The sequence below is a fragment of the Annulohypoxylon truncatum genome (genome assembly GCF_022578515.1).
Source record: "Annulohypoxylon truncatum strain CBS 140777 unplaced genomic scaffold F4807scaffold_25, whole genome shotgun sequence".
In the NCBI taxonomy this organism is placed as follows: Eukaryota; Fungi; Ascomycota; class Sordariomycetes; order Xylariales; family Hypoxylaceae; genus Annulohypoxylon; species Annulohypoxylon truncatum.
Genome location: NW_025953811.1, coordinates 132,700 through 160,323, shown reverse-complemented (window position 1 = coordinate 160,323; position 27,624 = coordinate 132,700). Strand labels below are relative to the sequence as shown.

The 27,624-nt window shown below is 48.5% G+C and overlaps 9 protein-coding genes and 1 non-coding gene across 10 annotated transcripts; 7 read left to right on the top strand and 3 right to left on the bottom strand.

Moving 5' to 3' along the window:
• The first annotated feature begins 1,091 nt into the window (after positions 1-1,091).
• Positions 1,092-3,274, top strand: F4807DRAFT_167077 (SAC3/GANP/Nin1/mts3/eIF-3 p25 family-domain-containing protein). Its single transcript, XM_047993408.1, has 2 exons — positions 1,092-2,546; positions 2,679-3,274. Exons 1-2 carry the CDS (start codon positions 1,476-1,478, stop codon positions 2,967-2,969), a joined length of 1,362 nt encoding a protein of 453 aa, XP_047852308.1. The 5' UTR covers positions 1,092-1,475; the 3' UTR covers positions 2,970-3,274.
• F4807DRAFT_167072 (Coatomer, alpha subunit) lies at positions 3,115-7,773 on the bottom strand. The gene is made up of 6 exons (XM_047993407.1): positions 7,496-7,773; positions 7,373-7,422; positions 6,986-7,305; positions 5,029-6,927; positions 3,852-4,975; positions 3,115-3,794 (listed from the first exon to the last, which is right to left on the bottom strand). The coding sequence occupies exons 1-6, from the start codon at positions 7,523-7,525 to the stop codon at positions 3,552-3,554; spliced, it is 3,666 nt and encodes a 1,221-aa protein (XP_047852307.1). The 5' UTR covers positions 7,526-7,773; the 3' UTR covers positions 3,115-3,551.
• Positions 7,774-8,025: 252 nt separating this feature from the next.
• F4807DRAFT_433359 (UDP-glucose:glycoprotein glucosyltransferase) lies at positions 8,026-13,103 on the top strand. The gene is made up of 4 exons (XM_047998668.1): positions 8,026-8,578; positions 8,633-8,983; positions 9,032-9,863; positions 9,923-13,103. The coding sequence occupies exons 1-4, from the start codon at positions 8,430-8,432 to the stop codon at positions 13,049-13,051; spliced, it is 4,461 nt and encodes a 1,486-aa protein (XP_047852306.1). The 5' UTR covers positions 8,026-8,429; the 3' UTR covers positions 13,052-13,103.
• Positions 13,104-13,242: 139 nt separating this feature from the next.
• F4807DRAFT_433357 (alpha/beta-hydrolase) lies at positions 13,243-15,170 on the top strand. The gene has a single exon (XM_047998667.1). It carries the CDS (start codon positions 13,975-13,977, stop codon positions 14,833-14,835), a length of 861 nt encoding a protein of 286 aa, XP_047852305.1. The 5' UTR covers positions 13,243-13,974; the 3' UTR covers positions 14,836-15,170.
• Positions 15,171-15,606: 436 nt separating this feature from the next.
• On the top strand, positions 15,607-15,753 carry F4807DRAFT_t105. The gene has a single exon. It is a non-coding gene; the product is annotated as a tRNA-Ala (tRNA).
• A 1,028-nt stretch (positions 15,754-16,781) lies between these two features.
• F4807DRAFT_462228 (hit family protein) lies at positions 16,782-17,554 on the top strand (the record flags this gene model as incomplete). Its single annotated transcript, XM_048001796.1, has 5 exons — positions 16,782-16,815; positions 16,950-17,032; positions 17,124-17,285; positions 17,374-17,388; positions 17,447-17,554. The coding sequence occupies 5 exons, from the start codon at positions 16,782-16,784 to the stop codon at positions 17,552-17,554; spliced, it is 402 nt and encodes a 133-aa protein (XP_047852304.1).
• Positions 17,124-20,541, bottom strand: F4807DRAFT_433349 (uncharacterized protein). The gene is made up of 6 exons (XM_047998666.1): positions 18,644-20,541; positions 18,555-18,596; positions 18,402-18,501; positions 17,447-18,348; positions 17,376-17,388; positions 17,124-17,287 (listed from the first exon to the last, which is right to left on the bottom strand). Exons 1-4 carry the CDS (start codon positions 19,901-19,903, stop codon positions 17,843-17,845), a joined length of 1,908 nt encoding a protein of 635 aa, XP_047852303.1. The 5' UTR covers positions 19,904-20,541; the 3' UTR covers positions 17,124-17,287; positions 17,376-17,388; positions 17,447-17,842.
• Positions 20,542-20,793: 252 nt separating this feature from the next.
• On the top strand, positions 20,794-21,928 carry F4807DRAFT_166862 (DASH complex subunit Dam1-domain-containing protein). Its single transcript, XM_047993406.1, has 3 exons — positions 20,794-21,338; positions 21,397-21,515; positions 21,568-21,928. The coding sequence occupies exons 1-3, from the start codon at positions 21,024-21,026 to the stop codon at positions 21,767-21,769; spliced, it is 636 nt and encodes a 211-aa protein (XP_047852302.1). The 5' UTR covers positions 20,794-21,023; the 3' UTR covers positions 21,770-21,928.
• F4807DRAFT_433342 (uncharacterized protein) lies at positions 21,494-23,066 on the bottom strand. The gene is made up of 2 exons (XM_047998665.1): positions 22,137-23,066; positions 21,494-22,072 (listed from the first exon to the last, which is right to left on the bottom strand). The coding sequence occupies exons 1-2, from the start codon at positions 22,364-22,366 to the stop codon at positions 21,946-21,948; spliced, it is 357 nt and encodes a 118-aa protein (XP_047852301.1). The 5' UTR covers positions 22,367-23,066; the 3' UTR covers positions 21,494-21,945.
• Positions 23,067-24,235: 1,169 nt separating this feature from the next.
• F4807DRAFT_433340 (aconitate hydratase) lies at positions 24,236-27,598 on the top strand. The gene is made up of 4 exons (XM_047998664.1): positions 24,236-24,713; positions 24,805-25,551; positions 25,685-27,013; positions 27,077-27,598. Exons 1-4 carry the CDS (start codon positions 24,603-24,605, stop codon positions 27,248-27,250), a joined length of 2,361 nt encoding a protein of 786 aa, XP_047852300.1. The 5' UTR covers positions 24,236-24,602; the 3' UTR covers positions 27,251-27,598.
• The last annotated feature ends 26 nt before the right edge of the window (positions 27,599-27,624 follow it).

The following is a 27,624-nucleotide window of genomic DNA, read 5'->3' as shown; positions in this document are numbered from 1 at the left end:
AAACGCCAAATTTCTCTGAAGATCCATATAACTTGTTGTACTCTTTTATCCTTGCTTTTTACATTTTTACTTTTAATTTAACTATCCACACTGTGACTAAGATCTCTTACACCAATTAAAACGCGTCATCTCTATCAATACGTCCCATAATAAATATTTAAGCCAATCAACGCATAGAGCGGCTACTAGCACAGTGCACAAGGGTACAAAGCGGCTTCAAGCTAAGCCATTTTAAGATTTATTCTTATCTAGCCCTTTAATTGGATAACCACTTTCACGGGTCACGTGAACCACCTCCAGGAGTCACGTGATACCTAAGAATACACGCAAAAACATCTTCAACTAAAAATTCAACGAATTAATCAAACGTTTATTTTTGGAAAAGTGGAGGTAGTCACGTGGCTGAACTGGGGTTCCGAACCTGACCAGGGTATCAGTGGCCCAAAGACTAGCTTAATTAGGACTAGTAGCAGGGTTTTATCGGTTAACTTCATCAAGTTATACCCGAAATGGTAGTTAAAAGCTATTCAAGCAATCTAAAATGGTTTTCTATCTGAGAATGTACCGCGTTATACCCAAAACGGCTAAGTTTAGCCCGCTTTTACAGGGGGTGCCGTTCATAGGGGGTGCCGTTGACAACCCCCCGAACTTAGCATCTGTCCCAATAAGTAAGCAATTTCCTGCCGATCCTTTCGCTGTCGTTTAGGTGTACAAGGATACTCCTATCGTATACCTAAGTAGTATTCACACACGAATCGTAATTTAGGAGACAATTATCGAATAAATGTCCATCTCATCCTATTGTTCTACGGAGACCATTTGTCACCATCATCAGGGTCGAATAGTTGAATAGGTACGGGAACGCTTCAATATGTAAGTTGTAAGTAATACGAAATATATGTCGGAGAACGATGACACAGACATGTGTATGTGTATTATGCTGTTGTCCTAATTCCCGAAATGGATTTCGGCAGGAGAGAAATCTCGGTCGAGGAATTGTTTGCTGGCTTCAGGCGGTCGATGGGACGCAGTGAAACATGGGTTCATCTGAAGTCCATGTGTCATGTGAGCTCCAGATCTCCACGCCCATGTGGGCGGCGTTAGACGGGAGTCCAATAAGTAACGAGGCGACGCATGACCAACACCTCGTGGGACATGCAATAGGTAGCTATCAACTGACAACTCATAGCGACTGCTGGTAAAGTCCGCTGATAATCCACAACGATAAGGGTATTTCAACAGCTCGCTACCTAGGTATTGAAAAAGGATAGACACATAAAATAAGTCATAATACCAATTACATTAGAAGAATAAAATGAGACATGCTGAAGCTGCGGCATTGAAAACTTCATTCGTGATACATCTCCATATTCCAGAAGAGGTAATCGATGATCGATGATCGGTAATCGGTAATCGGGACTTATTATTTTTAGGGTAGGAATTTAATGTGAAGCAAAAGGAACATTTCAAAAAGGATGAAGGTGCTAGAAACTCTTAGCCTTCCAGCCACAAGTGTCTTCCGGAGCTCAAGCCACCTGTGGCACCAAGCTAAGAGGAAACAACCCACACCCACGTCCCCATCTCCCCAAAGTGGGTCTAGTCGGTTCTCGTCGTTCGTCAGCCTCTCAGCCTGCTTGCCTTGCATCACCAAACCACCAAATCCAGATCCAAGAAATTCAACAAATTTAACATCATCGTCATCGTCATCCCCAACCCCCTCCGAGCACGACCAGCCGTTGCCATTTCCCGTCCGAGTAGTCGAGAACCTTCCCTCTAGGAGATCTTCAGGACGCACAATTCGGAAACCCGAGCTCGTCAAAGCTCCCACACCGAAATCCCGTCCGCCGTCACCCACGCAGCCAAAACAGCCCAAGCTCGACGACGCCGGCGAGCCCACACTCATCATCACCATATCCCCATCCTCGCCCTCCACCCTACCATCCCTCCCCTCCACACCATCCTCAACGCCCCCGAGCCCAACCACGATGGCCGACCGCACGCTCCAGCAGATCCTGACGCAGCTGCGCTCGAACCCGGGCCTCAGCTACGGCGAGGCCAGCACGCTGCTCTCTAAAGCCAAGATCCTTCTCCTGACCCTCAAAGCGGCCACGCCGGGCCCGTCACCGGCGTCGCCGGCCTACCTCGCGCTCGCGCGGGACGTGTACGAGCAGGGCGCGCTCTTCAGCATCCGCGCGCGCAACCCGGACGCCTTCACGCGATACGTGTCGCAGCTGCAGCCCTTCTACGAGCTGTCCGCCTCCGTGCTGGCCCCCACGCCCGCCAGCGACGCCGAGCGCAACAAGGTCACCGGCCTCTACCTCCTCCTCCTGCTGACCCAGGGCCGCTACTCCGAGTTCCACTCCGAGCTCGAGACGCTGAGCACGCGCGCCAAGGAGGGCGGCGGCGCCGGCGAGATCGAGGGCGACCGCTTCCTCGGCTACCCGATCAAGCTGGAGCGGTGGTTGATGGAGGGGAGCTATGACCGCGTGTGGAAGGCGATGAAGAACCGTGAGGTGCCGAGTGAGGAGTATGGCGTCTTCTCTGAGGTGAGTTTCCTTATATCTATATATCTCTCCGTTATATGTGTCCTTGCTCTCTTTCATCCAGAGCTCTCCGTGTCCTCTTATCTTATCCCTATACTTATATTCAGAGTAACTCAACTAACCCAACTTAATTAGATCCTAACATCCCAAATCCGCTCCGAAATCGCCTCCAGCAGCGAGCGTGCCTACCCGTCCCTCCCTCTAAGCAGCACCAAATCCCTCCTGTTCCTCGACTCCGAGGGCGCCGTTATCGACTTTGCCCGCCACCGTGGCTGGGACGTCCGTGACGGCCACATCTACTTCCCCTCATTAACTGCTGGTGCCGAAGGAGAGGCTGCTGAGGAAGCGGCTGAAGAGAAGGAGTTCAGTCGTATGGTAATCGAGAACGCGCTAGGATATGCTCGCGAGCTGGAAACTATTGTCTAAATTAGTTTGATTCGACGAACGGTGACTAGATCTCAAAATCAACTCTCAAGTTGGGACTGAAGTGAGCAGGACTAGGCTGGCCCGGGGCGGTGAAAACTCAAGGATGCATGGCAATGTGACAGCTTGACAAGGCTACGTGGCGGAGGGAGTTCCGAATAGACTTAATAATACCACAAGACATGAGAGATGGGCCAGGCCAGGCCGAATGGACTGTGGATGGGAACACGGCCAGAAAGCTCCATGAGCCTGTGTGTACGAATAAACGCAAATCAACCAATAGACATTCTTAACGCATTGGCGTGAAGGGGGTCATGCATTGCTGCTTATTCTAGACCACACTCAATAGCCGAACCTCGTAATGAAGAAGCATCATGATTTTGTTCCAGACACAATAACTACTACTTATTTGCATCAACGACGTGGGCACGTTTGATTCAGACATCTCCCTCATCCCAGGCTTCTAATGTGATCTTTTTAGCCCCTGCCCCCTTCCGTCCAGCAGTAATGACTTTTTCTCTCAACCGACGAGCCAGATCCACCGGGTGACATTACTCAGTAGCTGCCCCAAAACCCCCCATCCATTTAAGCAAATAGCTTGAGCCCGCTGCCATGTTTACCGACTTCACATACCTCGCAGACTGTGCAGACGGTGCCCTTGTATTTAGAGTGATACTTGGATCCATCGAAAGCACACTCCTCATATGGAGTACCGCTGTAGATAGGAGTATGGCTGGCTGCGCAGATTTCAAACTCGGCGAACTGATCATATTCGATCTCAACCGTATCGTGAGGGTTGCGCTCGCATTGTGCTTTTATCTTGCGTGCCTATCAGGAGTTAGTTGGTCACAAAGTTATAAAAAGGTATTCGTAGGAGAAACTTACGTTTTCGAGAATTCTGTTAGCACCGCCGTTGGCTAGGATGCGGTTCGCGAAGCTCAACGCAGAGCTGTAATTCTTACTCCTAGATGCTAGGTTCATAGCATTTAGGAGAGCAAGCTGTCGGTGGGGAACCTCGATCTTAGGTATGGTGAAGTATGCTGATAGCTCCAGACTTCGCTTCAGGAGAGCGGGGTTGCTATTCACGGTATCCGGAGAGCCTAGCTTTCTTCGTGCGAGCTCGATCGACATGGCGACTGTGTATTCGCTTGCCGAGGAGATGAGTTTCTTCGCTTCCGCCACCTCGGTCTCGCTTGAAACAGTATTTGCGAGCATAGCATGTAAGATACCCTTGAAAATCTGGACACCCTCCTCCAGCTTGTTTGCCTTCATTGTGTCATATCCCCTGTGAAGATCATTGGTAGCGAGGTGTTCAATATCCCGCGGGATGATGGGTAAGACTTTCCTTGGATCTGTCTCATCCAAGGTGCGGCGTACGTAGTTAATCAGGGGAGGTAATCCAGGAGACGCGGGTAGATATGTCTTTGAAGCCGAATAAATCTCAAGGAAGCGGGGTTTGAGAGGTGCAAAGTTAACAGCACCGACTTGCCGATTGAGGAGATTCATAGCTGATTCGAATGAACCTGCAGCAATATGATCCGCGGCCAATGGCGAATTGCGAGCCCATAAATCAACCTCGCTACTGCCGGCACCTCCAGCATCTGTGCTCTCGACATTGACGAAGTCACTTTCGGCCTCAGGGGCGATGTCGTCGCCCATATCCCATCCGGCTGCATCTTCATCGTCCTCAACTTCCAGAGCACCATTTCGCTTAGCCGCGACATCCTCATCCGCAACTTCTTCACCAAACCCATTGGCGGCTGCTGAAGGTTCGTCCTCGAGAGTTATGCCTTCTAATTGGCTAGCAAGCGCCTTCTCAAAGAAGGATTGCGAGGTCGCCTTTGTAGGCCAGTTAGCCTTGTAAGTCGGCACAACCGGCTTTGGGGGGGCCAGGCTCTCTCCAAAAGTGGGCAACGTCAGTTGGTCCTCGGTGACACCAGTTGCTTCTAGGATTGACTGGCATTCTTCTTCGAGACCATGAGCTTTCGCGGTCATGTATGCCAGAGGATCTAGAGCATTGTTAGTTCCTAACACTCGGAAGAATTCAAGGATTGCTACTCACATAGGTCGATCTCCTTTAACATCTGTATCCTGTCCTCAACCTCGCCAAGATATAGCGCATTTTGGAATCTTGCTGTGAAGTCACCTCGATGCTCAGCGATCTTGGCCATTCTTGACAACTTTGAATGATCACCAGTTGCAAGATACAAAAATGAAAGTTTATCGAACTGCTTGAGCTTCTGATAAGCCATTTCCACGACCTGGTGATTTCCATGTGCCAAGGCCTCGGTCCCTAATCTTGTCCAAAGCTTAGGTCGGTCCAGCTCTTTGGCCATCTCCACAGCCACTTCAAGGTTACCGCATTCTATGGCGAGCTCAAAACGAGTAGTCGGGTCTTGTACAAATTGTAGCGCAATCTCGGGGTATCCTTTCTTCTGTAGATACGAGATGATAGATTGACCCACCAAGCTGGAGGTACGTATGATGTGAAGCATTTCTTCGTAGTTGCGCTTAACCAAGGACAGCTTGAAGCGATATTCGGTCGGATCAATATGGAGAATCTTGGGCTTAGCCGAACGGTCAAGACAGTAGACATTTCGACCCTTGACCCTCACGAGGTATACGGTCTGGTCAAGAGTTCGGACAATGCCGTTGTCGCCATTCATAAGGGTGTACTTGACGTGATTCAGGGTAGAGTAGAGCAGAACTCCCGCATCATCCCAAGTTGCGCTCTTGATTCGGATAGTCTCGTGCAGGGTGCTAACTTGCTCGAGCGTCTTCGTGACAATCGTCACATTATGCTTGCTGAGAAGCGCCGCATGAAGGCCATCATTAGACCAGACAACGTATTTAACTCCGTTGACTGCCAATTCCGCGATGCTCTTCTTCTGCTGAATATCATAGAGGTGAACAGCTGTAGGTGTGATTATGAGAAGATTTCCAGTGCCACCAAAGTAAATGTCCGTAGTTCCAATAGGGGGCTTGAAGGATCGTGCGGTGTTATTAGAAAGATCCTTAATATCGACGGTCTGAGTAGATGTGTTAAGTACGGCAAAACGGTTGCGTGCGACAAAAATGGCTGAATTTCCTTGGCCACGCTTCGAATCTGTCGCATCCAACGCGCCAGAGCCATCCCGAGGGAGGTTGATGAGCTCGTACGAGCCGCCCTCGGCAGGGGAAGTAACGAGGACGGAGCGTTCGGCCGGGTTATACGACAACGTCCGAGGAGGGACCCAAGCACTACCAAGTCGCTTCAGTGACAACAAAGTCGGGCTTTCGGTGTTCTTCTGGAAGTCGTATGAGCGAACGTGCTTCTCTTTCGTGATGAAGAAAAGCGTGTTCTGGTGGACGGTCGAAGCCGGGCGCTCTCGTTCTAGCTTGAACACCATTACACCATTATCGTGACCAGCAGCAAACAGGTTGATTTCCGGATGCGCCGCGATTACCCAGAATCTGTCGTTTTCCCGCTTGAAAGACTGAACAGCAGTACGCTTCTGAGAATCCCATACCCGAATCGTCTTGTCCTCGCCGCACGACAGAATCAGGTCTTGATGGGGGTGGAACAGGCAGCCAGAAGCATTCTGGAAGTGACCACGGCAGGTGTCCACTTCCCAAGCCTTGGTTTCGCTAAATCGCCAGAGCTTTATAAGGCGGTCATCGCCGGCGGAGACAATATGCGGGGCCGTAGGATGGAAAGAAACCCAGTTGACGCCGCGATCGTGACCTTCGAGTACGAATTTCACCATTGCATCGGTGTTGCCAAACATGTCGGTCTGCTGAGCATTTGATCGAGCGACCTGGTCCTCAAAGGACATAGAGGTTGGGGCGGAGTGCTTCTTTCGCAAGCCAGAGATATCCCAAACGCGAACAGACTGATCCAAGGAAGCGGATACCACAAGGTCGTCCTTAGGATGGAACTGAGCGCACATAACGTAGTGATTATGGCCAGTCATCGTGCAAACTAGATCTGGTGTCAGCACACATTGCCCTTGACATCTTGGTTCAACTATAGTTCATACTTAGCGACCGATTTTGCCAGTTCCATATCCGAATCGTCTGGTCGTCGGAAGCTGATATGATCCATGGAAGCTCGTGGTGGAAGAAGACGGTTCGTACGTAGTCTAGATGTCCGTTCAAGGTGAACAGACACCGCCTCGTCTGGTATGACCAGACCTTAATCTTGTAGTCGTCGCCTCCAGAAGCGAATAGGGGTTGGGTCTTGTGGAAATCGACGCCTCGAACAGGACCGTCATGTTCTTCGAAGCGATCGATGAGGGTACCCATGCGGTAATCCCACAGTTGAATGGTGGAGGAGTGTAGCGACACGAGGATCCATGGTCTAATCGCCCAAGGGTTAGCAATGAACGGCGGTGACGGTTAGAGGCATATCAAAAGGAGGATCTGACCTCTTTGGGTGAAAGGCAATGCCTTTCGCTCTCGATGACTTGGACTCGAACTATAACAGGAAGCGTCAATAGCTGACTTAGAAGTATGCGACTATGCTTTAAGGCATTCCAATGGGTATATACCTTTGTTAGCATTCCCGAAGAGGCCTGCATTGTGAAGACGATAGAGGCAGCAGGTAGCCCCTAAGCTTGGGTCATGAATAGGAAGAAAGGTTGCGCCAAGTAAGGGTAACGAATGTTAGAATTGATCGACGGAGAAGTAGGTGATTATGGGGACAGGAAGTGAGCTGTGAGGCTCTTAGAAATATCGTGTCGACGCCAACTCTTGGTATTGTTCAGGCAATTACATACATAAGTCAATTCGTGGCCCCAAAAGTGACGGTGGATTATTTCCTGACAAGGTTCTAGCCGTTGGTGTGCTTGCATGTGGCTTGTGCTTCGCAGCTTCCAGCTGTCCTGATTGTGCCCTGCTGGAACAACAATTATCCCTATCGTCTAGTTCAAGTACCAAGCACTTCTTTTTACCAATAACTTCCATGCATAATCCCGTATCAAGTACATCATGGAGGGGCAATTTACCTAACACAGCTCTAACCTGTAACTCAACTGGCAACCGTCAACCATTAACGTAAAAACCCCTAAGCTTCGGGTCTCATTCCTTTGTTCCCATTGGCTGTTCTATAGAAAGTGTAAATGTTTAGCTGAATCTAATTGGCCAAGATCCATTTATTCGTCTAGGTGTTCAATTGCACCTGGGCAATTCATGTCACAGCACTTCTTCAATTCGTTCACTTACACGGAAGCTTGGATAAGTTCCCTATCAAAAGTCCAGACCTACAAAAAGCCACTTTGCATTTACAAACGACAAACGACGTGGTTTTCACCCGCTATGACTTCAGAACAACATCCTTGAACTAGTTTCCAATCTATGGTTTTATATACTCATTAGTCCAAAGCTCTGTCGCTTACGAGAGCTTGCGACGGAGCTATCCTCTCGTCCTTTCGATTTCGTGTACAGTCACCCGGCATATTGCCATATAGACGATACCGAGACACAATGATACGGCTTTTTAAGCTGCCATGTGGCCTTGCTGCCACTCTTTTGGCAGCTATATGCTTGAACCCGGATCATGTCGTAGCAGGGCCGTCCGTCAATGTTGCTATGAGGGCTGCATTTCCTACACCCCCATATCTTGTGGAGCTTTTGTAGGTTGCTATATATTATAGGCTTTGGGTAGTTTGTAGCTGACTATACTCTAGAGAAACTGCTGCTGGAGAGAATGCGACATCTTACTTTCCGCTCCTCGACCGGATCGCCGACGGCGCCTTCATAAACTCAAAGACGGACAAGGAACTCTACGAGAAGTTCCTCCAAGTTCTGAAGGAGGATGGCCATATGCAGACCCCTGAGTCCTTGTCCACATTCAGACTTGCTCTCTCCATGCGGTCAGCAGCTCCAAGAATAGAGGCGCATTATCAATACTATGATACAGCCGTAGCATCCTCCCTGGGGGCAGCTAGAGCTGACTGCGCCGAGTGGATACTCCTAAGTGGAAAGCAGTATTGTTCAGCTTCACTTACGCATGCTGAGGGACAGGTTACAGGAGATTCGTATGTATAATCTCGAAGTCCGTCGATTTTTGTCTAACATAACTGTAGGCAATTACGGTCACTCCCGTTTGACCGTTCTTTGGGTACTGGCTCTGAGGCGATATTGTATGCAGATATCACTAAGCCTGAGTTCGGCTCTTTCCACAAATCCCTGGTGGATATGGCCCGAAGAGGAGAGGTCACGTATCGGCTTCGATATCGCGTTGATCAGACCGAAGAACGAGAGCCGCTGCCGGTCAGCGGGTACGGAATAGAGCTTCAGCTAAAGCGGACAGACTATATCGTTATTGACGATCGTGACGCCGAAGCTGAGACAAATTCAGCAGCTAAACCTGCTCCTACTGAGGTTGTGCTCGACGGGGAAGAGGAGGTCACTGACTTAAAGCCACTATCGAGTTCCGAACTAGCATCATTGGGGCTTAAGGCTGGTTCTTTTATCATGCAGAGTGATGATCCTTTTGAAACTTTGATCAAATTAACTCAAGATTTCCCCAAGTTCTCTGGCTCAATCGCGGCACACAATGCTTCAGACGCATTCGTGAAAGAGCATCGCCACAACCGAGCCCTAGGAGTCCCAGCCGGAATGAATGTCTTTTGGATGAACGGTGTTCAATTGATTGAACGGCAAATTGACCCCTTTACTCTCGTCGACAGTATTCGAAGGGAAAGAAAACTTATCGAGGGTGTTACGGATCTAGGTCTGACTGGTAAAGAGGCTGTCTCTTTACTTGGAAACCGAGAAGTGACTATTGCTAAATCCGATGATGAGCCTCGCAGATTCGATTGGCGAGATGAGATTGAAGAAGGTCGTGTTATCATCTGGCTAAACAACATCGAGAAAGACAAGCGATATGCCGATTACCCTAAAAGTCTTATGAGCGTGAGTATTTATTGGTTAGCTGACAAGACTTGTTATGTAACTTACTAATTATTCTATAGCTCATGCAAAGGACGTACCCGGGACAGATCCCTCAGATCCGCAAAGACATATTCAACTTAGTTGCACCAGTTGACTTCAGCAAACCAGAAGATTTGTCCTTGGTTGTCGAACAGCTCCAAGCATTCATCAAGAGACTTCTACCTGTCCGTTTCGGCCTGGTCCCGTTAACACCGACCAAGGAGGCTGAAGAACGAGCAAAAGTGGTCTACTATCTCCTTGAGAATTATGGACTAGCTAGCCTGATGTCCTATTTAGAGGCATGTAGCAAAGGTGGTCAATCTGAGCAAGCAAGTTTTGACAAGGCTATCAAAAATCGATCTCCAAAGGCCGAGGCAACTCCCCTTCCATTCAAGGAAATCCTTGAATCACAAGATTATGTTAAACATATTGAACTTGCCAGGCACTGGGTAGAACGACTCAATGCAGACACGGAAGTGACTCCACTATTTCTCAATGGGTTAGCTATACCACGGCAGGACAAGTGGCTTCAGATGATGAGTATGAGAATGAGCAATGATCTACAGCTAGTCCAACAGGCAATTTTCATGGGCTCGATTAACGACGAAACATGGATTCCGGGACTCTTGTTGGAGGATGCACCAACTCGACGCAACCCCTACATCTTCCCCGAGGGCGATAATACTCTCACTGTCTTAAATGTCAACAAGCTTTACTCGGATCATAAAGATTTGTTCGATAAGGTTCCCACTATTGAAGCGAGTGAAGACACGACCAAGGAGACATGGGCTACTCTTACCGTCGTCGCCGATCTAACCTCTCAAGAAGGCCTCCATCTCTTGTTGTCAGCTTTATCATTCCGACGTAACAACCCGGGCGTGCGTCTTGATATTATTAATAACCCTGTGTCATCTAGCAATGCGCACGAAACCAACGTGTTGCTCAAGAAGGATGTCGCTAAGCTATTGGAAGTCGAAAATCTAGAAACCTTAGAATTACTGCTATCAGGACCGATTGATGTGCGGGATGACGGATATAATACTGCTCTATCACGATTTTTAACGGCTGCCTCCATAACCCCAGGTTCCCAGCTGCTTATCCTCAACGGCCGTGTAGTCGGCCCATTTGCTGCGAAGTCGGCATTCAAAGAGAGTGACTTTGAGCTGCTACTTGAATTTGAACAAGGAGCACGAATACTCCCGGTATACAGAGCAGTAGATGCTCTAGGTTTAACAGACAAGATCTCGGGTCCGCTAGCTGCCGCGAAGCTTACGTCGGTCACGGCTCTATCTACTATTTCAGATCTACCCGAGGGAATTTTTGAGTCTGCCCCAACTCTAAGGACCACTATGTATGATCAATGGAACTCAACTCATACGATGATTGAGGTCGGCGACGCCTCTACAGCGAATATCCACTTCGTTGCTATGCTCAATCCCGCCAGCGAGGTAGGACAGAAGTGGGCTCCTATACTCAAGGTTCTGTCTCAGCTAGATGGTGTTTACATGCGAGTCTTCTTAAATCCGATGGAGAAACTTGAAGAACTACCTGTCAAGAGATTCTACCGATATATACTAGACTCAGCGCCATCTTTTGACGATTCGGGAAGAGTCAGGCCTCTGGGTGCTACCTTCAAAGGACTTCCTTCTGAAGCTCTACTCAACCTAGGCATGGATGTACCTCCTGCTTGGCTTGTAGCGGCAAAATACTCTGTTCACGATTTGGATAATCTGAAACTGAGCTCCATTAAAACGGATGTGGATGCTACCTACGAACTCGAGCATATTCTTATTGAAGGTCACTCCCGAGAAACCACGAATAGTCCACCTCGTGGTGTACAACTATTACTTGGTACCGAGCGTAATCCCCATTTCGATGACACAATAATCATGTCCAACCTTGGATACTTCCAATTTAAGGCCAATCCTGGTTATTACAATATCCATCTTAAAGAAGGGAGAAGCTCCGAGATTTTTGATATCATCAGCGTGGGTGCAAAGGGGTATAACGCTGTTCCAGGCGACGAGGGTACCGAGGTTGCTCTCATAGACTTCCAAGGTACGACATTATACCCGCGACTTCAGAGGAAGCCTGGGATGGAACTCGAAGATGTGCTTGAAGAAGGTGCGGACACTGGCGGAGATATCCTCTCCCGCGGCCTTAAGTTTGCCGAAGGAATTCTCGGCGGGTCAAAGCCCAAGTCGAAGTCTGTCTCAGATGAAGTGCATGCCGAGATCAACATCTTCTCCGTGGCAAGCGGTCACCTTTACGAGCGCATGCTGAATATCATGATGGTATCTGTCATGAAGAACACGAATCACACAGTCAAAATTTGGTTCATTGAGCAATTCTTGTCCCCGTCCTTCAAGGACTTTATCCCTCACCTTGCTAGAGAGTACGGCTTCAAGTACGAGATGGTCACGTATAAATGGCCGCATTGGCTTCGCCAGCAAAAAGAGAAGCAACGTGAAATTTGGGGCTACAAGATTCTATTCCTCGATGTCCTCTTCCCTCTATCGCTCGACAAGGTCATATTCGTCGATGCGGACCAGATTGTGAGAACAGATATGATGGATCTGGTCAATCTTGATCTAGAGGGTGCGCCTTACGGCTTCACGCCGATGTGCGATTCTCGGACGGAAATGGAGGGATTCCGCTTCTGGAAGCAAGGTTACTGGAAGAATTACCTCCGTGGTAACCCATACCATATTTCGGCTCTCTACGTAGTTGATCTTCGCCGTTTTAGGCAACTCGCAGCCGGCGACAGGCTCCGACAGCATTATCACCAATTGTCAGCCGACCCGGCTTCTCTCTCTAACCTCGATCAAGATTTGCCCAATCATATGCAGTTCGTTATTCCGATCCATAGCTTACCCCAAGAGTGGTTATGGTGCGAGACCTGGTGCAGCGACGAGAGTCAGAAAGAGGCACGAACCATCGATCTATGCAATAACCCCCAAACCAAGGAGCCAAAATTGGATCGTGCTAGAAGACAAGTGCCGGAGTGGACGGTATACGATGACGAGATCGCGGCCGTAGATCGACGGCGGAGAGGGTTGGTCACAGATAGTGACACTCAGAAGGTACTTACGGCCGGTGGCGAAGAGAAGAATACCAAGAGTAGAACGCTTGAAGAAGAGTCCGAACCAAGGACGAAGGACGAACTATAGAAGCTTGGGCATCTTAGTACCTATATAGAGTGAATAAAATCATTTTGATCAAGTCATCCGAACTGGACTATAAACTTTTATATACCCCTTTTCCTTTAACAGTTGCCTACATGCTTTCTACGGGATAACTAACCCGTAGAGGTCTAGTACACGGTTTCTGTCGCCTTGATACGCGGTACGTGATCCTTTATGCCATTAATTACATTAACCCCTTTTGGCCTACTTTACCCAAGCGGTATATCAATCTTTTTAAGCGTACATATAGAATCGCGTCTTTTGCGCCGATCTCCGTGGTCTTCCGGCTTGGCAGGCGCACAGGACCGGGATAAGCGAGTCCTATGGGCAAGATGGACCCAAAACTATAAGGTCGCAGCCGGCCGGCATCTTTTTAGAACCTATCTTACATGCATCTTTTCACATATACCCATCTACAACCCAGCACTAATCTTACCATACCACACAACCGGGTCCGGAGATCGTCGTGAGAGAAGAAACGCCTCGCGCGCGACATTTCGAGGTTTGCGCATCGAGGCTTTTTTTTTTAAGGTTCCGCGAAGAGGGGCGGCTGAGGTCATGCCAAGCTATTATCTCACACCTGTCTTTCTTCCCTCTATCCCGATTCTCCATTTCTTTTGCCCGTCGCGCGCCGCCACCACCTAATTCGGTGGGTAGGTTCACCTACTGTACCTAGCGCAAGGTAACAAAGGCACGCAGTATCTTTCACCGATACCTTACCTACCTTATCTAGCCAAGGATTTCAAAGTTATCCTACTTCTCGTACCCCGGAGAATAGGATAGCTAGAAGACAGAAAATTCGCGGAATCGGAGAATCGGGAATAGAGCTGGGAATAAAGGAAAAAGGGAATAAAAAAGGGACCTAAGGAAGAGGGACCAAAAAAAAAGAAAGGAAGGAAAAAAACCCCATGGAGCTCGGCTGCTCGGTGGTGGCGCCGCTGGCGCCGCACAAGCACACGCACACAGTGGTGTTCCTGCACGGGCGCGGCGACACGTCGCAGAACATGGCGGACGCGCTGCTGCGGTGGACGCGGGACTCGCGCGGCCGCACGCTGATGGACGAGTTCCCGTCCGTGCGCTGGGTGTTCCCGCAGGCGGAACCCAGCCTCGTCGAGACCACGGGCGAGACCTGGCCCCAGTGGTTCGACATCTGGAATATTTTGGATATGACGGACCGCGAGGAGCTGCAGGCCTTTGGGCTGAAGGAGAGCGTGGAGAGTGTGAGGAGGATCGTGAGGAGGGAGGCTAGGGCTGTGGGAGGGTATGATAGGGTTGTGCTTGCGGGGATTAGCCAGGGCGGCGCGACGGCGGCGCATGTTTTGCTGCATTTGGGCGCGTTGGAGGATGGGGGTGTTGAGAAGAGTGTGAATACGGATGAGAAGGGCGCGGACGAGGATGAAAAGGCGGTTGAGAAGGTGGAGGAAGAAAGGCCGCCGAGGTTATGCGGGCTCATGGGGTTTTCGGCCTGGTTACCGTTTCCCGGCGGTTCGCTCGACGAGACGAGGGAGGTCTTAGGAATGGAGGAGTTTCTGGATAGCAAAAGCGATGAGCTGGTGAGAAACACGCCGGTGTTCCTCGGGCACTGCTCCGACGACCCGTTGGTGTTTATCGAGTACGGACAGCAGTTACGGGACGGACTCGAGAGCTTCGGCATGGATGTTGAATGGCACGAGTACCCGGACGGGGGACACTGGTTCAACGCGCCGTTCGGGATGGACGACGCGGTGGAGTTTCTCAAGGCGCAGGGGATACCTATCGTGAAGCAATAGATTGGTTTATTTCTTTGGGAGGAGTTTTGGGCATTTTGGGCTGTTGGGCGAGCGGTGAAACTCGGAGATTGAAGGGCTCGGTCCCGTGTTGTCTTGCAGCCCCCTTTTTGATGATATCAACATTTATATATGGATATGACGGCTAGATCTTTTGCGTCTATTCTGCTATGATTTGACGGGTTACGATATGCAAGATGCCGGTAGCGATTTGCAGAAAATGTAGAGTTTATCAGCTGGGCATCAAACCAGCTCTGGTTTTCAAAAGTTTAGTTATAGAAATAGTCACATTCTACTTTTAGTTTATAATATCTATTTGGTTTTATACAATTCCCTTTCCATGCATCATATAATGATGTAGATGGTCTCTCACTAGACAGCCTCACTTGTTATATCCACCCGAGCTCGACTGTAGGACCATCTCGACAGAATTAGTCTTCGCACGTCATTTAATAACTTATGAACTCATTGATTAGCTACTAGCTTTGCTACTAAATGGCATTCATAAGTAACTTCCATATATGACCCAATTTCCTTCAGTGAGTTTTCACCATGACTACCTCAATTCTTTCCCACCCGAACACATATGCAAATATTACCAAAGCATGAATCTCGGTAAGGACAAGTATCGGGAAACCTATCCGCAATGCTATTTGCCCGGCTTAATTCTCCCTTCCGAGAATTCTAATTCCGACAAGCCACTAGGTACGTCGTACTAAAAGCACTCTTGCCCTATATTATACTTTAAATGTCGCCACCTCAACCAATCAATTTGGAGCTATAGCTCAGTGGTAGAGGTCAGTGGTCCTGCGCTTTCAGGGTGCCTTCTAGACATTAAGGCTAACAATACACAGCGAAGGATTGCAGTTACACAAACATGTTATTATCCTTAGGTCACCGGTTCGATCCCGGTTGGTTCCTGGAGAACAATTTTTTGCTATTCTCATAGGTTTTGTAGAATATACTTGAGATCCATGAGATATATTCTTCTTGTCGTGCATAGCAATGAATGTGAATTTGGCGAATGCTTCAAATGCGCGGGGTAGTTATTTTCCATTTTTATCAGGCTGCCAGGTAGTGCTTCAGCACTGCCCAGCTTGTCAGTTCAGGCGGTGTGCTGATCGCATTGGCCACCCATTCTCATTGGTCCAAATGTGCTTACTCGCAGTGAAGCTTATAGGTAAATTTAATTTACCAAAAATTTCAGGAGCGGGATTGCGTAAAAGTACTTGACTCATGCCTTTTACCTGACTCAACCTTGCGCAACCCAAAAAGCTCCTTTACACTAATCTTTGGAAACATTACTCTGGGAGTCCCAGATTCAATTTTACTGGTCAAAATTTTTGCATTCTTTTTTTTAACGCCTTTTCCCATTCGGATTTTACTTGTATCATCAGCAGTTAACATCCAACATTGGTTTTCTTTCTATCTGACTTTTTTAGTACGTCGTTTATGCAAGTAGCTGAAGCTATCCTCTCGCCCCGGCCCCTTTTTCCCTCTTCAACATACATATATTTGACGCTCCTACAATAGGTCCATTAGCACGAAGCTATTCCAGATTCCTATGCTCGAGATAGCCAAATTCAATTTTCTTCTTCACATACTAACAGATGTGTATTCGTTCATTGTATGTAGAACGTATCAATGCTCAAATTCGAAGCGCAAAGATGGCGATGATCTCTTGCCGACAATTTGCCGACCTGTCTATTGGAATAGCGGGGTAGCTCCGAGCCCCTCCATTCATATGTGACGTCTTAAGCTGTAACTGGTTCACTGGTTGTGAGGCCGAATTGTGAGCTGTTTAACAATCAATTGACCTAGCGAGAGTAACAAACGCGGATTATATTTCTTGCGCTTTATATCTACTAATATGATCTAGATCAAAAGTGCCATCAAGGTCCACGACTCCATTCTAATCAACCTAATTGAGTGCATCAATGTCATCTAAAATGGCCGCTTGTATCTTCTGCAAGATCATCAAGGGTGAGTGTTTCCGACCTCATGATACTCGTAAAGCTCGAGTCATTAGATTTAGTATTTCAATAGCACATCTATGTAACTACTATCACGAGCTTTATAAGATCTTAAGATCTAATGAGCTAACATATTGACTACAGGAGAGATTCCCTGCTTCAAGCTCTTCGAAAGCGACAAGACCCTCGCTTTCCTTGACATCAACCCCTTGAGCAAGGGCCATGCTGTAAGACCTAACCTCACTGTCCCTACTCCAGGATAAACCTATTATATATACACGATCTGAGTATCTAGATAATTAGCTCACAAACATGTAGCTTGTCATTCCCAAGTTCCACGGCGCAACATTAACCGATATACCCGATGAGCATTTAAGTGAGCTCCTACCCGTGGCTAAAAAGTTGGCCACTGCCACCGGCGCCGTGAACTTCAACATCCTCCAAAACAACGGCCGCATCGCCCACCAGATCGTTGACCATGTAAGTCCACCTCTCATCTAAGTCTCTTACTATTAACTAGAGATACCCAAAGAATATGCCCGCTAACTATGACTATTTCCAAATCTAGGTTCACTTCCACATGGTAATACATACCCCCCAATATATTCACCTGTCATAAGCTCTACTAACACGCCCACTAGATCCCCAAACCAAACGAGCAAGAAGGGCTCGGAATAAGCTGGCCCCAGAAGGAGACGGACATGGAAGCGCTAAAGGCTCTCTTCGAAGAGATCAAGCCCAAGGTGTAACTACATGGTCAAAACAATTCCAAACTCTAGAAGCTGTACCTAAAATGGTGACTTCTTCATAGTCATAAATAAATAGATGGGTAGCTGTTTGCCCAAATTGACAAAATCAGGGGTTCAAACACCAGATTCACAATAGGACTGGGTCCTCTTGCGGGCAAAAAAGTTATAATGAAATTCCAGCCATCCCAATTTCGATGGTATTATACAATGCCTAGTCTATGCGAATTGCCCATGCCCATGCACCCCGTCTTACTTTTATCCCTCTACGCTACGCCGCCGATTGTCTATTCAGTCCACGTCATTAGCGGCCGTCTCCCCTGCGGCGATCGCCGCCGCCGTCCCGTTAGTAGGAGCAACCGGAGAAGGGTAATAGTCGACACCTCCGTCAGGTTTGATAACGCCCACCCTGTCATAGTACGATCGTGACCTGAGGTAGGGGTCTAGGCGCCAGTACTGCTCTCTCAGATTCTTAGCGATGGCGTCCCGCTCTGCGTGGAGCACGGCCCTTTTCCCGGCGTCTGGCTCGTTGATCCACTCAAGTGTCTTGCTCTCATACTCTTCATACAGTAGTTCGCGTTCCTGAAGGAGTTTCTCCTTAGTCTCGATGTCTTTCATCTTGGCGTTCTCCCCTGGCACTGGCTCCTTGTACTTGTAAGTATAACCTGACGTGCCTTCTAAGTCGTCAGGTATCCTCTTCGCATCAATAAACTCCTCTAGGTCTTTGAGGTTGTTAGTGAAATGCACTTTGCTTGCGACTACTGGGTCCAACCACCCCTTGATAATCTTCCAAATGCCTGTGATTCGGTTAGAGTGGGGAAGAAAACGAAGAGCTAGCAAGGTGACGCGCCTTGGAAGACCCATGGGGCCTTGTGAACGAGAACCACTCCGAGACTCTCGGGGTAGTTTGCCTCGAAACATTTAATCATGAACTTGACTGGCGTATAGTCCTATGGTTACGTCAGCTTCGCTCAATTTTAGTTTCATAACTTTTTCCACTTACCATATTGGCGTATGAAAATCCAGTCAGGTCAAATAGAACGCACTGCTAATGTGAGCTTGGGCTTTCTAGGCACATAACAACATACTCACAGCAGTATCCACAGGTGGGCGTAACATAAACCGGGTCGTCTCGATCAAGTACACCGTAAACAGCTCAAGACCTTCCTCTGACTGTTCGCCTGCCTTATGCAAGCGAGCTCTGACCACACAAATCGGCCTCCCCGCCTTGTCGGCGCCGTAACAAAAACTTTTCCCCATACGCAGCTGAGCGAGAAAGTCTTCGGCTAACTTTTTGCTTTTCGCGTCTCCGCTCTTCTCGTTGACGGCAGCGAATTCTTCACCTCTCGCCATAATTACATCGTCAACATGAGCATCCGAACACCTCCAGTTCATTGTCGACATCAACATGACGAGCGCTCTTTGCAAGTCCCACTTTCTAGCTCTCAGGAATCGTAAGAGAAGGGCGTCAGGGTGGTCATGCTTTACCATCGACCAAATAGTGGCTCTTATCTGCTCTGGAGGATGAGTGGCTAGAGTTTCGAGGTATGCCTTATTTTCACCCCATTTGTCTTCCGGGTCATTCTCTTTGAGACTTTCCATTGCTGCGATCTTGGTAGGTGTAGTAGTTCCCTTTTCCTTATCCTTTTTCTTCTTGAACAGGGACATCCGACTCTTCTTAGGTTTTTCGGTTTCCTTGGTTCCTGTTCGCGACGCAGTCTCGGAAGCAGTTTCCGTATCATTACCCGCGGCGTCATCGCCAAGGACGCCGCATACTTGCAGGAACATCTCCCAGAACTTGCGCAACTTTTCATCCTGTTCAGGGGTCAGATTCCCCGGTCTGCCTGGAAGTTGTTCCATGGCGACTACGTCCTCTTTGCCGGAGTAGTCTCCAGCGCTGTCTCCGGAGACTAGTTGTTGTTCAGAATTAAAAGTGGCCGAGCCGTAAAATACAAAGGCGCCAAATACGACTAGGGGTATTATATATAGCGCAGATGAGATTTGACTTTTTAGGACTTGATAGCTGCTGTGGCCGTATTCTGAAAATTGCCGTCTCTCGCAATGAACCTTTCTTGCTTGGGAAGTAAGCAATGGCGAATAAGTTTTGCGATCGCAAATATCACGGCGCGATAGAAATCCGCGGGGCAGTGCAGATTTCGATGACGATGACGATGACGGACGAGTCAGAGCAAGGGCGGGGCTGGAGAATGCGCGCAAGATGTTTGAAGCACGAAATGAGGATGAATGCAGATTAGATTTTGGACGACCAGCGAGACGAGTAATAATAAGGCCAAGTCTCGGAGCTGTGGAGAATAAAAATGGCTGCGGTGCCCGAGACGTTGGAGCTCTCATAAGGTCCAAGACAATGCTAAGAGGGCGCAACTAATGTCCGGAGGACCCGAGCCGCTGTTATCGCCGTGTAAGCGCAAAGCACGGATTTCCAGCCTACAAATGGGGTTGGTTCCTTGTCTTATTGTCTTAGGCCTAAGACGTGGTGAAAAGGTCTGTCGCAAGATATTGGCTTGCTGATGGGGCGCGAGTCAACGCTACCTCAGACAATGAAATGTTAGAGGAGTGCTCTGAGAGAGGTTGGATCTTCTGGGCAGCCGGGGTTGACGTATGTGGTCGAGGATGCACTGATACTATGTACGTTGTAGTATGAACGTAATTGGTAATGGGGAATTAAATTGTTGCATCCCCTTGATCCCTTTGCTTCTTGAACCAATCGTATTCGGTCTCGCAAAGTCGCAAACCAAAAGCGCATGCGAGACTAAGCTAGGTAAGTCGGCGCCGAGTTCGTTATAAATCAACCGTGGTTGTGCTGAATACTTGTATAAATCTTTTGTTATGTTCTAGGTCATGAATTCCAAAAAGAGTGAAAGTCTTCTCAACTTGACTGTATGTACTAGGTATTGGCCGCATCTATAGAGTGGATGAATGGCGAATAGCGAATAGGTAGGTATAGTCGATGCGATGTTCGGATTGAAATTTAGAAAAAAAAATAGATAAAAATTGAACCGTTTCCTTGCCGGCTACTTACAAGCTACCTAGGTAGGTAGGGATAGCTAAAGCAAGAAGATTACCTAAGGCACGTTATGCGAGCGAGCAGTCGCGCATTTACGCTTCCGTTCCTTCTCTATCCTCTCTGAATAGAGGGGTTTACGTCATCTTTGAATCTCTTAGCCCCAAAAAAGCGATATCCAAACAACAGCATGGCACGTGCTCCGTACAAAGCAGAGCAAAGTGCCAAAGTCGAAGTCAATACCCCACTATTCCTATACGGTGGATCCGTTGCCAAGGTCCGATTTATTTGAGAAATCCATCAGTTGTACATAATAAATCACGAGCCTATTGTTTTCTACAACGGTTAGTCCAAGTCTAATACGCTTACCAGTTAACAATCGGCTAAGGTAAGCAGGTTATTATACTTCGACCAAATCAATCCATTCTCGACAGATCTCAAAATAAAACGATGTCGGGAAACGAAGGCCACGATAGCGTGAGAAGACCGCGTTCCACGTCGCGATCGCGGCCGACAACACCCCTCCGCCCCTCCTCCCGTTCCTCGTTTCGCGAATCCGCCCAGCGTAGTGTTGAGGGCAGCGAACCGTTTCCGCTCAATACTTTCGAGCCCGCCTTTGCCGAGCTCTCCGACGCCGTCGCCGACTTGGAGGCGAACATGATGCATTTTCAACTTATGCACGAGAGCCTTGCTCGTTTCAGCGAGAGCTTCGCTAGTTTCTTATACGGCCTAAACATGAATGCTTTTTGTGTCGATTTTCCCGAGGTAAAAAGGATAATCTGCTCCTTTCAACTTCAAAATTTCTAATAGGTCATACTTATAGGGTCCAATTGCGGAATCGTTTCGTCGCGCAAAACTTAATGATAATGAGGAGCAGCCACACTCTACAGGTCGATCTAGAAGCACAGAACGAGGTGAATTTGACGGGGAGACGACATTTATGTAGGTGGTTTTGGCCCAGAGCTCCAGGCTATGACTCTGATTATCTGTTTAGGACTACAGACACATCCTTCGTAGAGAATCCACCAACCGTCTCTAAACCGACCCCCAAGAAGTTTGCGACTCCAACTCCGGAAACTCGCCAATCTCGTCTCCCTAGCACGTCGAGAGGCGGGACGCAATCGAGGGGAAGAGGTGGAACCGGGAGGGGTCGCACAAGCGGCCTCGTCAGACCGAGAGCTCGTGGTTTGAGATGAGCGAATTTGACCTCGCCTCAATGCCTAATCATGAATGCCTTGAATGACATTGCATATTCTAGCGCATTGCAATGCGCTCAATTATGTGCCTGATCGACAGCAACACGATGGATTTGCCGAGTGACACGATAAGTGCCTAACTAGGAGTTCGTGGGGTAGGATATGTTTACAATCATTCATGTCATTGTAATTTCGTTGTCGGCTATGTGCTCAGATCGGTCGGGACCTTCATTGTCGGTACGCAGGCCAATAGCCGCCTCGGCTTCCTTCTGGGTGTACGGTTCTTCGCGAAGTTGCTTGACCCTACGTTGCTCTCTGTTAGACTAGATACCCAATACGATATACGCTGATAAGGAAGAATGCGAACCTTCTTCTGTGCGGCTTTCCCTTTCTGTGGACAACAAGGTTTACCTCACTTTCGAACCACTTGGCGCATTCGGTGCAATACCATTTGCCTAAGTCTGGTAGATCTTCTGGTGCCTTTGTCGCCTTGAACTGGGCTAAGTGTTTCGGCGAGCGTAAGTCGGCTTTGATCTGGTCGAGATCCCTCGTCTTTCGACGGGTCTTGGATAGTGTGCGCTTGTTAGTGACTCCCATTCTTGGCAATATGAATGTCGGCAATGATCGGGTGTATGATGAATTTAATGTGCGTTCTCGTTTTGACCCCTCTGTAGGAGGCAAACAGGTAGTAATGTCTGTAGGTGATGTCGTTTTTGGCGATTAGATAAGTTGACTTGGAGATTTCTCATTTCTAAAAATTTTGGTGGGGTCAAACATTTCTAGTCATTCAATGTTCTCCATTCTAAGAAATGCGAAAGGTAAAAGGTGGTCCAAGCTTTCAGGTGCGTCCTTCTAACTTGACGGTTCACATGTTCCGCGCTCCCGAATATCATCCGGCTACATCCGCTTTGGCAGGGGCCGGGCGAGCGGCATGGCCGTCGTCATCTCAATCTTGCAGGTTTTGCAACGCAATCCTATAAAATTTCTATACGTCCAGACGTCGTGGACGTCAAACGGACTTAACCTTTACTCAATAAAGTGTGTCCTTATATATATAGCCATTTAGCTGCCATTGGTATTTGCCTAGTGTCTGATCACGAGAAACTTATGATTAACAATCCCCTCGTGCCGATGCGTCCAAGCTCATGGGTAATCGTAGATTCGGTGACAAACATACACCGAGGCAAGTTTTAACGTGGGGGCATTTTCCCTTTTCCCTTGTCTCCATTGCTTTCGCCGATTGGCCAATTCGGGCCCACACAGCAGGTCTCCAGACTCAGCAAAATTTGTCTCGGCCTGTCGAATTTGACCTGCAGACCTCTAAATGTGGACCTTCTTGCATTTTTGAAGCGATTCAGCGCTGCATCGCGGCGATACTTTTGAGATGATGAAGTGGTACCTACGGTTATTTCCAAGGTACATCGAGCTCAGGAACGAGGTACTTGCAAATAGATTCCTCTCATAACCCATCATGACTGATCAATGGCCTAACCAATAATCTGAAGGGAGTTTGTAATTGTCCTTGCAATTATAGCGATATTTCGAAAATTGTTGCGCCGAGAAGATCTAGCTATGCCATTATCTGGCATCTGATTGATGGAAGTGATATGCAGCGCTTACTGCCCTAAAGGTTTCAAAGATGAGCAGGGGTTAAGGAGAAACTAGGTCATAGGTATCCAGTAATTCAGCTACCAATGAGGCTTGAGCCACACGAACTTACGAAAAAGTCTCATAACCTATCAATTGGGTTGCTGATTAAGCTCAATAGAATGTTGCAATCTGAAGACAGCACGAAGGGTGTTACCAATGAATAATCCCAATGCATGATATCTTCAAACGTTCTTTTTAATGTCTAGTGTAGCACAAACCGAAAGCTCTTATCCCCCCCCAAACAATACTGGCTAACGAGCAACTAAAATACCTAAATATCTAAGTCCAAGTCTAATTCTAAGTCCGGAAATACACGATGTGCTAGCTCAAACTGTAGTTCGGTTATCCTCATAGCCGCTTTCATCCGTTCACATTCCGCCCAATTCAAGAAAATTCGGACGCTTCGCAATATTTAGCGTAACCGTAGTATCTCCATTGGGCACTGATGCTTGATAGCCAATAGGTGGCCGTGTGTTTCTAAAGATTTCGCAGATAATGGTGAGATTGCAAAATAAATATTGTGACTTTGGTAATAATGACGACCCTATTATTCAATTGAATATTGGTATATAGAAATGATTGCATAATACACGAATGTCTAATCGCGTGGCTTTCTTATCGCAAAAAGGTGGTGGCTGATCCCAGGAAAGCAGTGTGAGGTCACAGAATCGAGTTGAAGGTAATCGGATTTGCTGTGATTCGTCCGTTCAGCCGGGTGACACAGTGGGTTGTGGATGTACCTTTTTGTCTTAGCCGAAGTACCCTGATACTCCCTTATACTCCCTTGTAGTTTCCTGTAATTCCCTGATACCCAGCACGCCTGGGCCAGCTGTAGCCACCTAAGCGGCCATTTAGACCAGTAGGATGTAACGACTTCCCTTTGCCGTAGTACCGTAGTACCGTGGCCTAGGTTATCCAGCAAGCACGGAGGTACTTGGATATTGTTGCATCTTTAATCGCAAACCACAAAACCTCTCCACCTTTTTCTCTTCTCTTCCGTCACAACATCTTTTTTTCTTCTCCCTCGAAGAACCAATTCCTTTTCTCCTCTTGTTCCCTAGAGTCGTCTTGTTTTCCTTCGACGATCTCCTCTCTTCCTGCTATCCTAACACTGGAATTACGCTGCATCGTCCTGTTACGTCTGAACCCCTCATAAGCTGTCGTCGGGACCGCGGTTGTCACCATGTTGGCCACTCGACAGGTCCTGGGCAATGTTGCCCGGTCGCGGGTCATGACTGGCATGAACCTGCGACGGTGCATGGCCACCGTGACTGATTCACCTCTAGACCGAAAGGTAAGTCGCTGTCGTCGCTGTCGCAAAGCTCAAAGGCTCCTTTGAGAAGTGAAAGGTGGAAACTGAGACTAATATTTCCCGCAAATAACAGGTGAAGCAAAACAACTGGGAGGAAGGCAATTTCATCAACTACAAGAAGATGTCTGAGAACCTGGCTATCGTTCGCAGCCGTCTAAACCGACCTTTGACTTACGCCGAGAAGATCTTATACTCCCACCTTGACGACCCACATGGACAAGATATCCAGCGGGGTGTTTCTTACCTAAGGCTGCGACCTGACCGTGTTGCTTGCCAGGATGCTACAGCTCAGATGGCTATCCTGCAGTTCATGTCTGCCGGTATGCCTTCAGTGGCAAACCCCACTACGGTACACTGTGATCACTTGATTGAGGCACAAATTGGCGGGGTTAAGGATCTTGAGCGAGCTGTCAGCATCAACAAGGAAGTTTACGACTTCCTTTCTTCTGCATGCGCAAAGTACAACATTGGTTTCTGGAGACCCGGTTCTGGTATCATCCACCAGATTCTTCTCGAGAATTACGCTTTCCCCGGTGGTCTACTGATCGGTACTGATTCCCACACGCCCAATGCTGGTGGTCTGGGTATGTGCGCCATTGGTGTTGGCGGTGCTGACGCCGTCGACGTCATGGCCAACCTGCCCTGGGAATTGAAGGCCCCTAAGATCATTGGTGTCAAGCTTACTGGTAAAATGAACGGCTGGACCTCACCTAAGGATATTATCCTAAAGGTTGCTGGAATTCTTACCGTCAAGGGTGGTACTGGTGCTATTGTGGAGTACCATGGATCTGGTGTCGACAGCATCTCCGCCACGGGAATGGTATGCACTACCCTATTCTGCTTCTTTTCTGTCTATCTTGTCTTGAGATCAATAATTCCCCGCGGTCTTTTTCAAGATAGGCCTGAATATGCCAGACTCTATCTAGAGAAGAGATAGCTAATTGTTGTTTTAGGGAACGATCTGCAACATGGGTGCTGAAATCGGTGCCACGACTTCTCTATTCCCCTTCAACGACCGCATGTACGACTACTTGAAGGCTACCAAGCGTACCGACATCGGTAACTATGCGCGCGACTATGCTAAGGAGCTGCGTGAAGACGAGGGTGCCGACTTTGACCAGCTTATCGAGATCGACCTTAACGAGCTCGAGCCCCATATCAACGGACCCTTCACTCCCGATCTAGCTACACCTATCTCTAAGTTCTCCGAGGCTGTTAAGGCTAACAACTGGCCCGAAGAGCTTAAGGTGGGCCTGATCGGATCCTGCACGAACTCCTCGTACGAGGATATGTCTCGTGCTGCTTCGATCGCCCGAGACGCTCTCGACCACGGCTTGAAGGCTAAGGCTGCCTTCGTTGTCACCCCCGGTTCCGAACAGATTCGTGCCACCATCGCCCGCGACGGCCAGTTACAGACCTTCGAGGAATTCGGCGGTGTTGTCCTGGCTAACGCTTGTGGTCCCTGCATCGGTCAATGGGACCGACGGGACGTCAAGAAGGGCGAGGCCAACTCGATTCTCTCCTCCTACAACCGTAACTTCACCGGCCGAAACGACGGTAACCCTGCAACCCACTCCTTCGTCACCTCTCCCGATCTAGTTGTCGCCCTCTCTATCGCCGGAAACTTGCACTTCAACCCCTTAACCGACAAGCTAAAGGGCAAGGATGGCAAGGAGTTCCAGCTTAAGGCTCCTACCGGCGATGGTCTCCCTACCAGGGGATACGATCCGGGTAACAACACCTACCAGGCTCCTCCTGCCGACCGCGCCTCCGTCAGCGTCCAAGTCTCACCTTCTTCCGACCGTCTCCAAATTCTATCGCCCTTCCAGCCATGGGACGGCAAGGATGCTTTGGACATGCCCATCCTGATCAAGGCGAAGGGAAAGACCACCACCGACCACATCTCTATGGCTGGCCCGTGGCTCAAGTACCGTGGTCACTTGGACAACATCTCGAACAACATGCTGATCGGTGCTATCAACGAGGCTAACGGTGAGGCGAACAAGGTCAAGAACGCGACCAACGACGAGTGGGACGCAGTTCCGGCTGTCGCCCGTGACTACAAGGCCAAGGGAATCAAGTGGGTAGTCATTGGTGACTGGAACTACGGAGAGGGAAGTTCTCGAGAGCACGCTGCCTTGGAGCCCCGTCACCTCGGTGGCCTAGCCATCATCACCCGAAGCTTTGCTCGTATCCACGAAACCAACTTGAAGAAGCAGGGTATGCTTCCTCTTACCTTCGCGGATCCCGCCGACTACGACAAGATCAAGCCCGATGACAGAGTAAGTTTTTTCCTCGCACCATACTTCACATGTCGTACGCAGATTTACTAATCCCTTATTTAGATCGACCTGCTTTGCACAGAATTAGCCGTTGGCAAGCCCCTGACGATGAGGGTACACCCCAAGAACGGCGAGACCTTCGAGGTCAAGCTGAACCAGACGTTTAACGAGGCCCAGATCGAATGGTTCAAGAATGGAAGTGCATTGAACACGATGGCCAAGAACTCCGGGAAATGAAATGGTGGTTGAGGGATGCTTTAGGGCAGTTTAGTAATATAGGAAAGGAACAGGAGAACGCAGGCGCATTGTGGGGAGGCCTGCTAGAACTATCGTACCAGGGGTGTATAGGGTCATGGGTTACGCATGTCACGTTTTATGGGATCGGTATATTCCCAACCCGTCGCGACATTACTCGAGCCGTTATTAGAACCTTTTTTTGTTTTGTACAAAATGAATTTACGAAAGTTAAAACATGGTCGGTCAGGCCGTTTCCTAGAGGTGACATTCATCGACTTAGTATAGGGGATAGGATAGTGCTAGTAATTGTGAATATTTCTTATGAAATTATTTCCAGTAGCCTTTAATTGCATCCATTTCCGAATTTGCATATT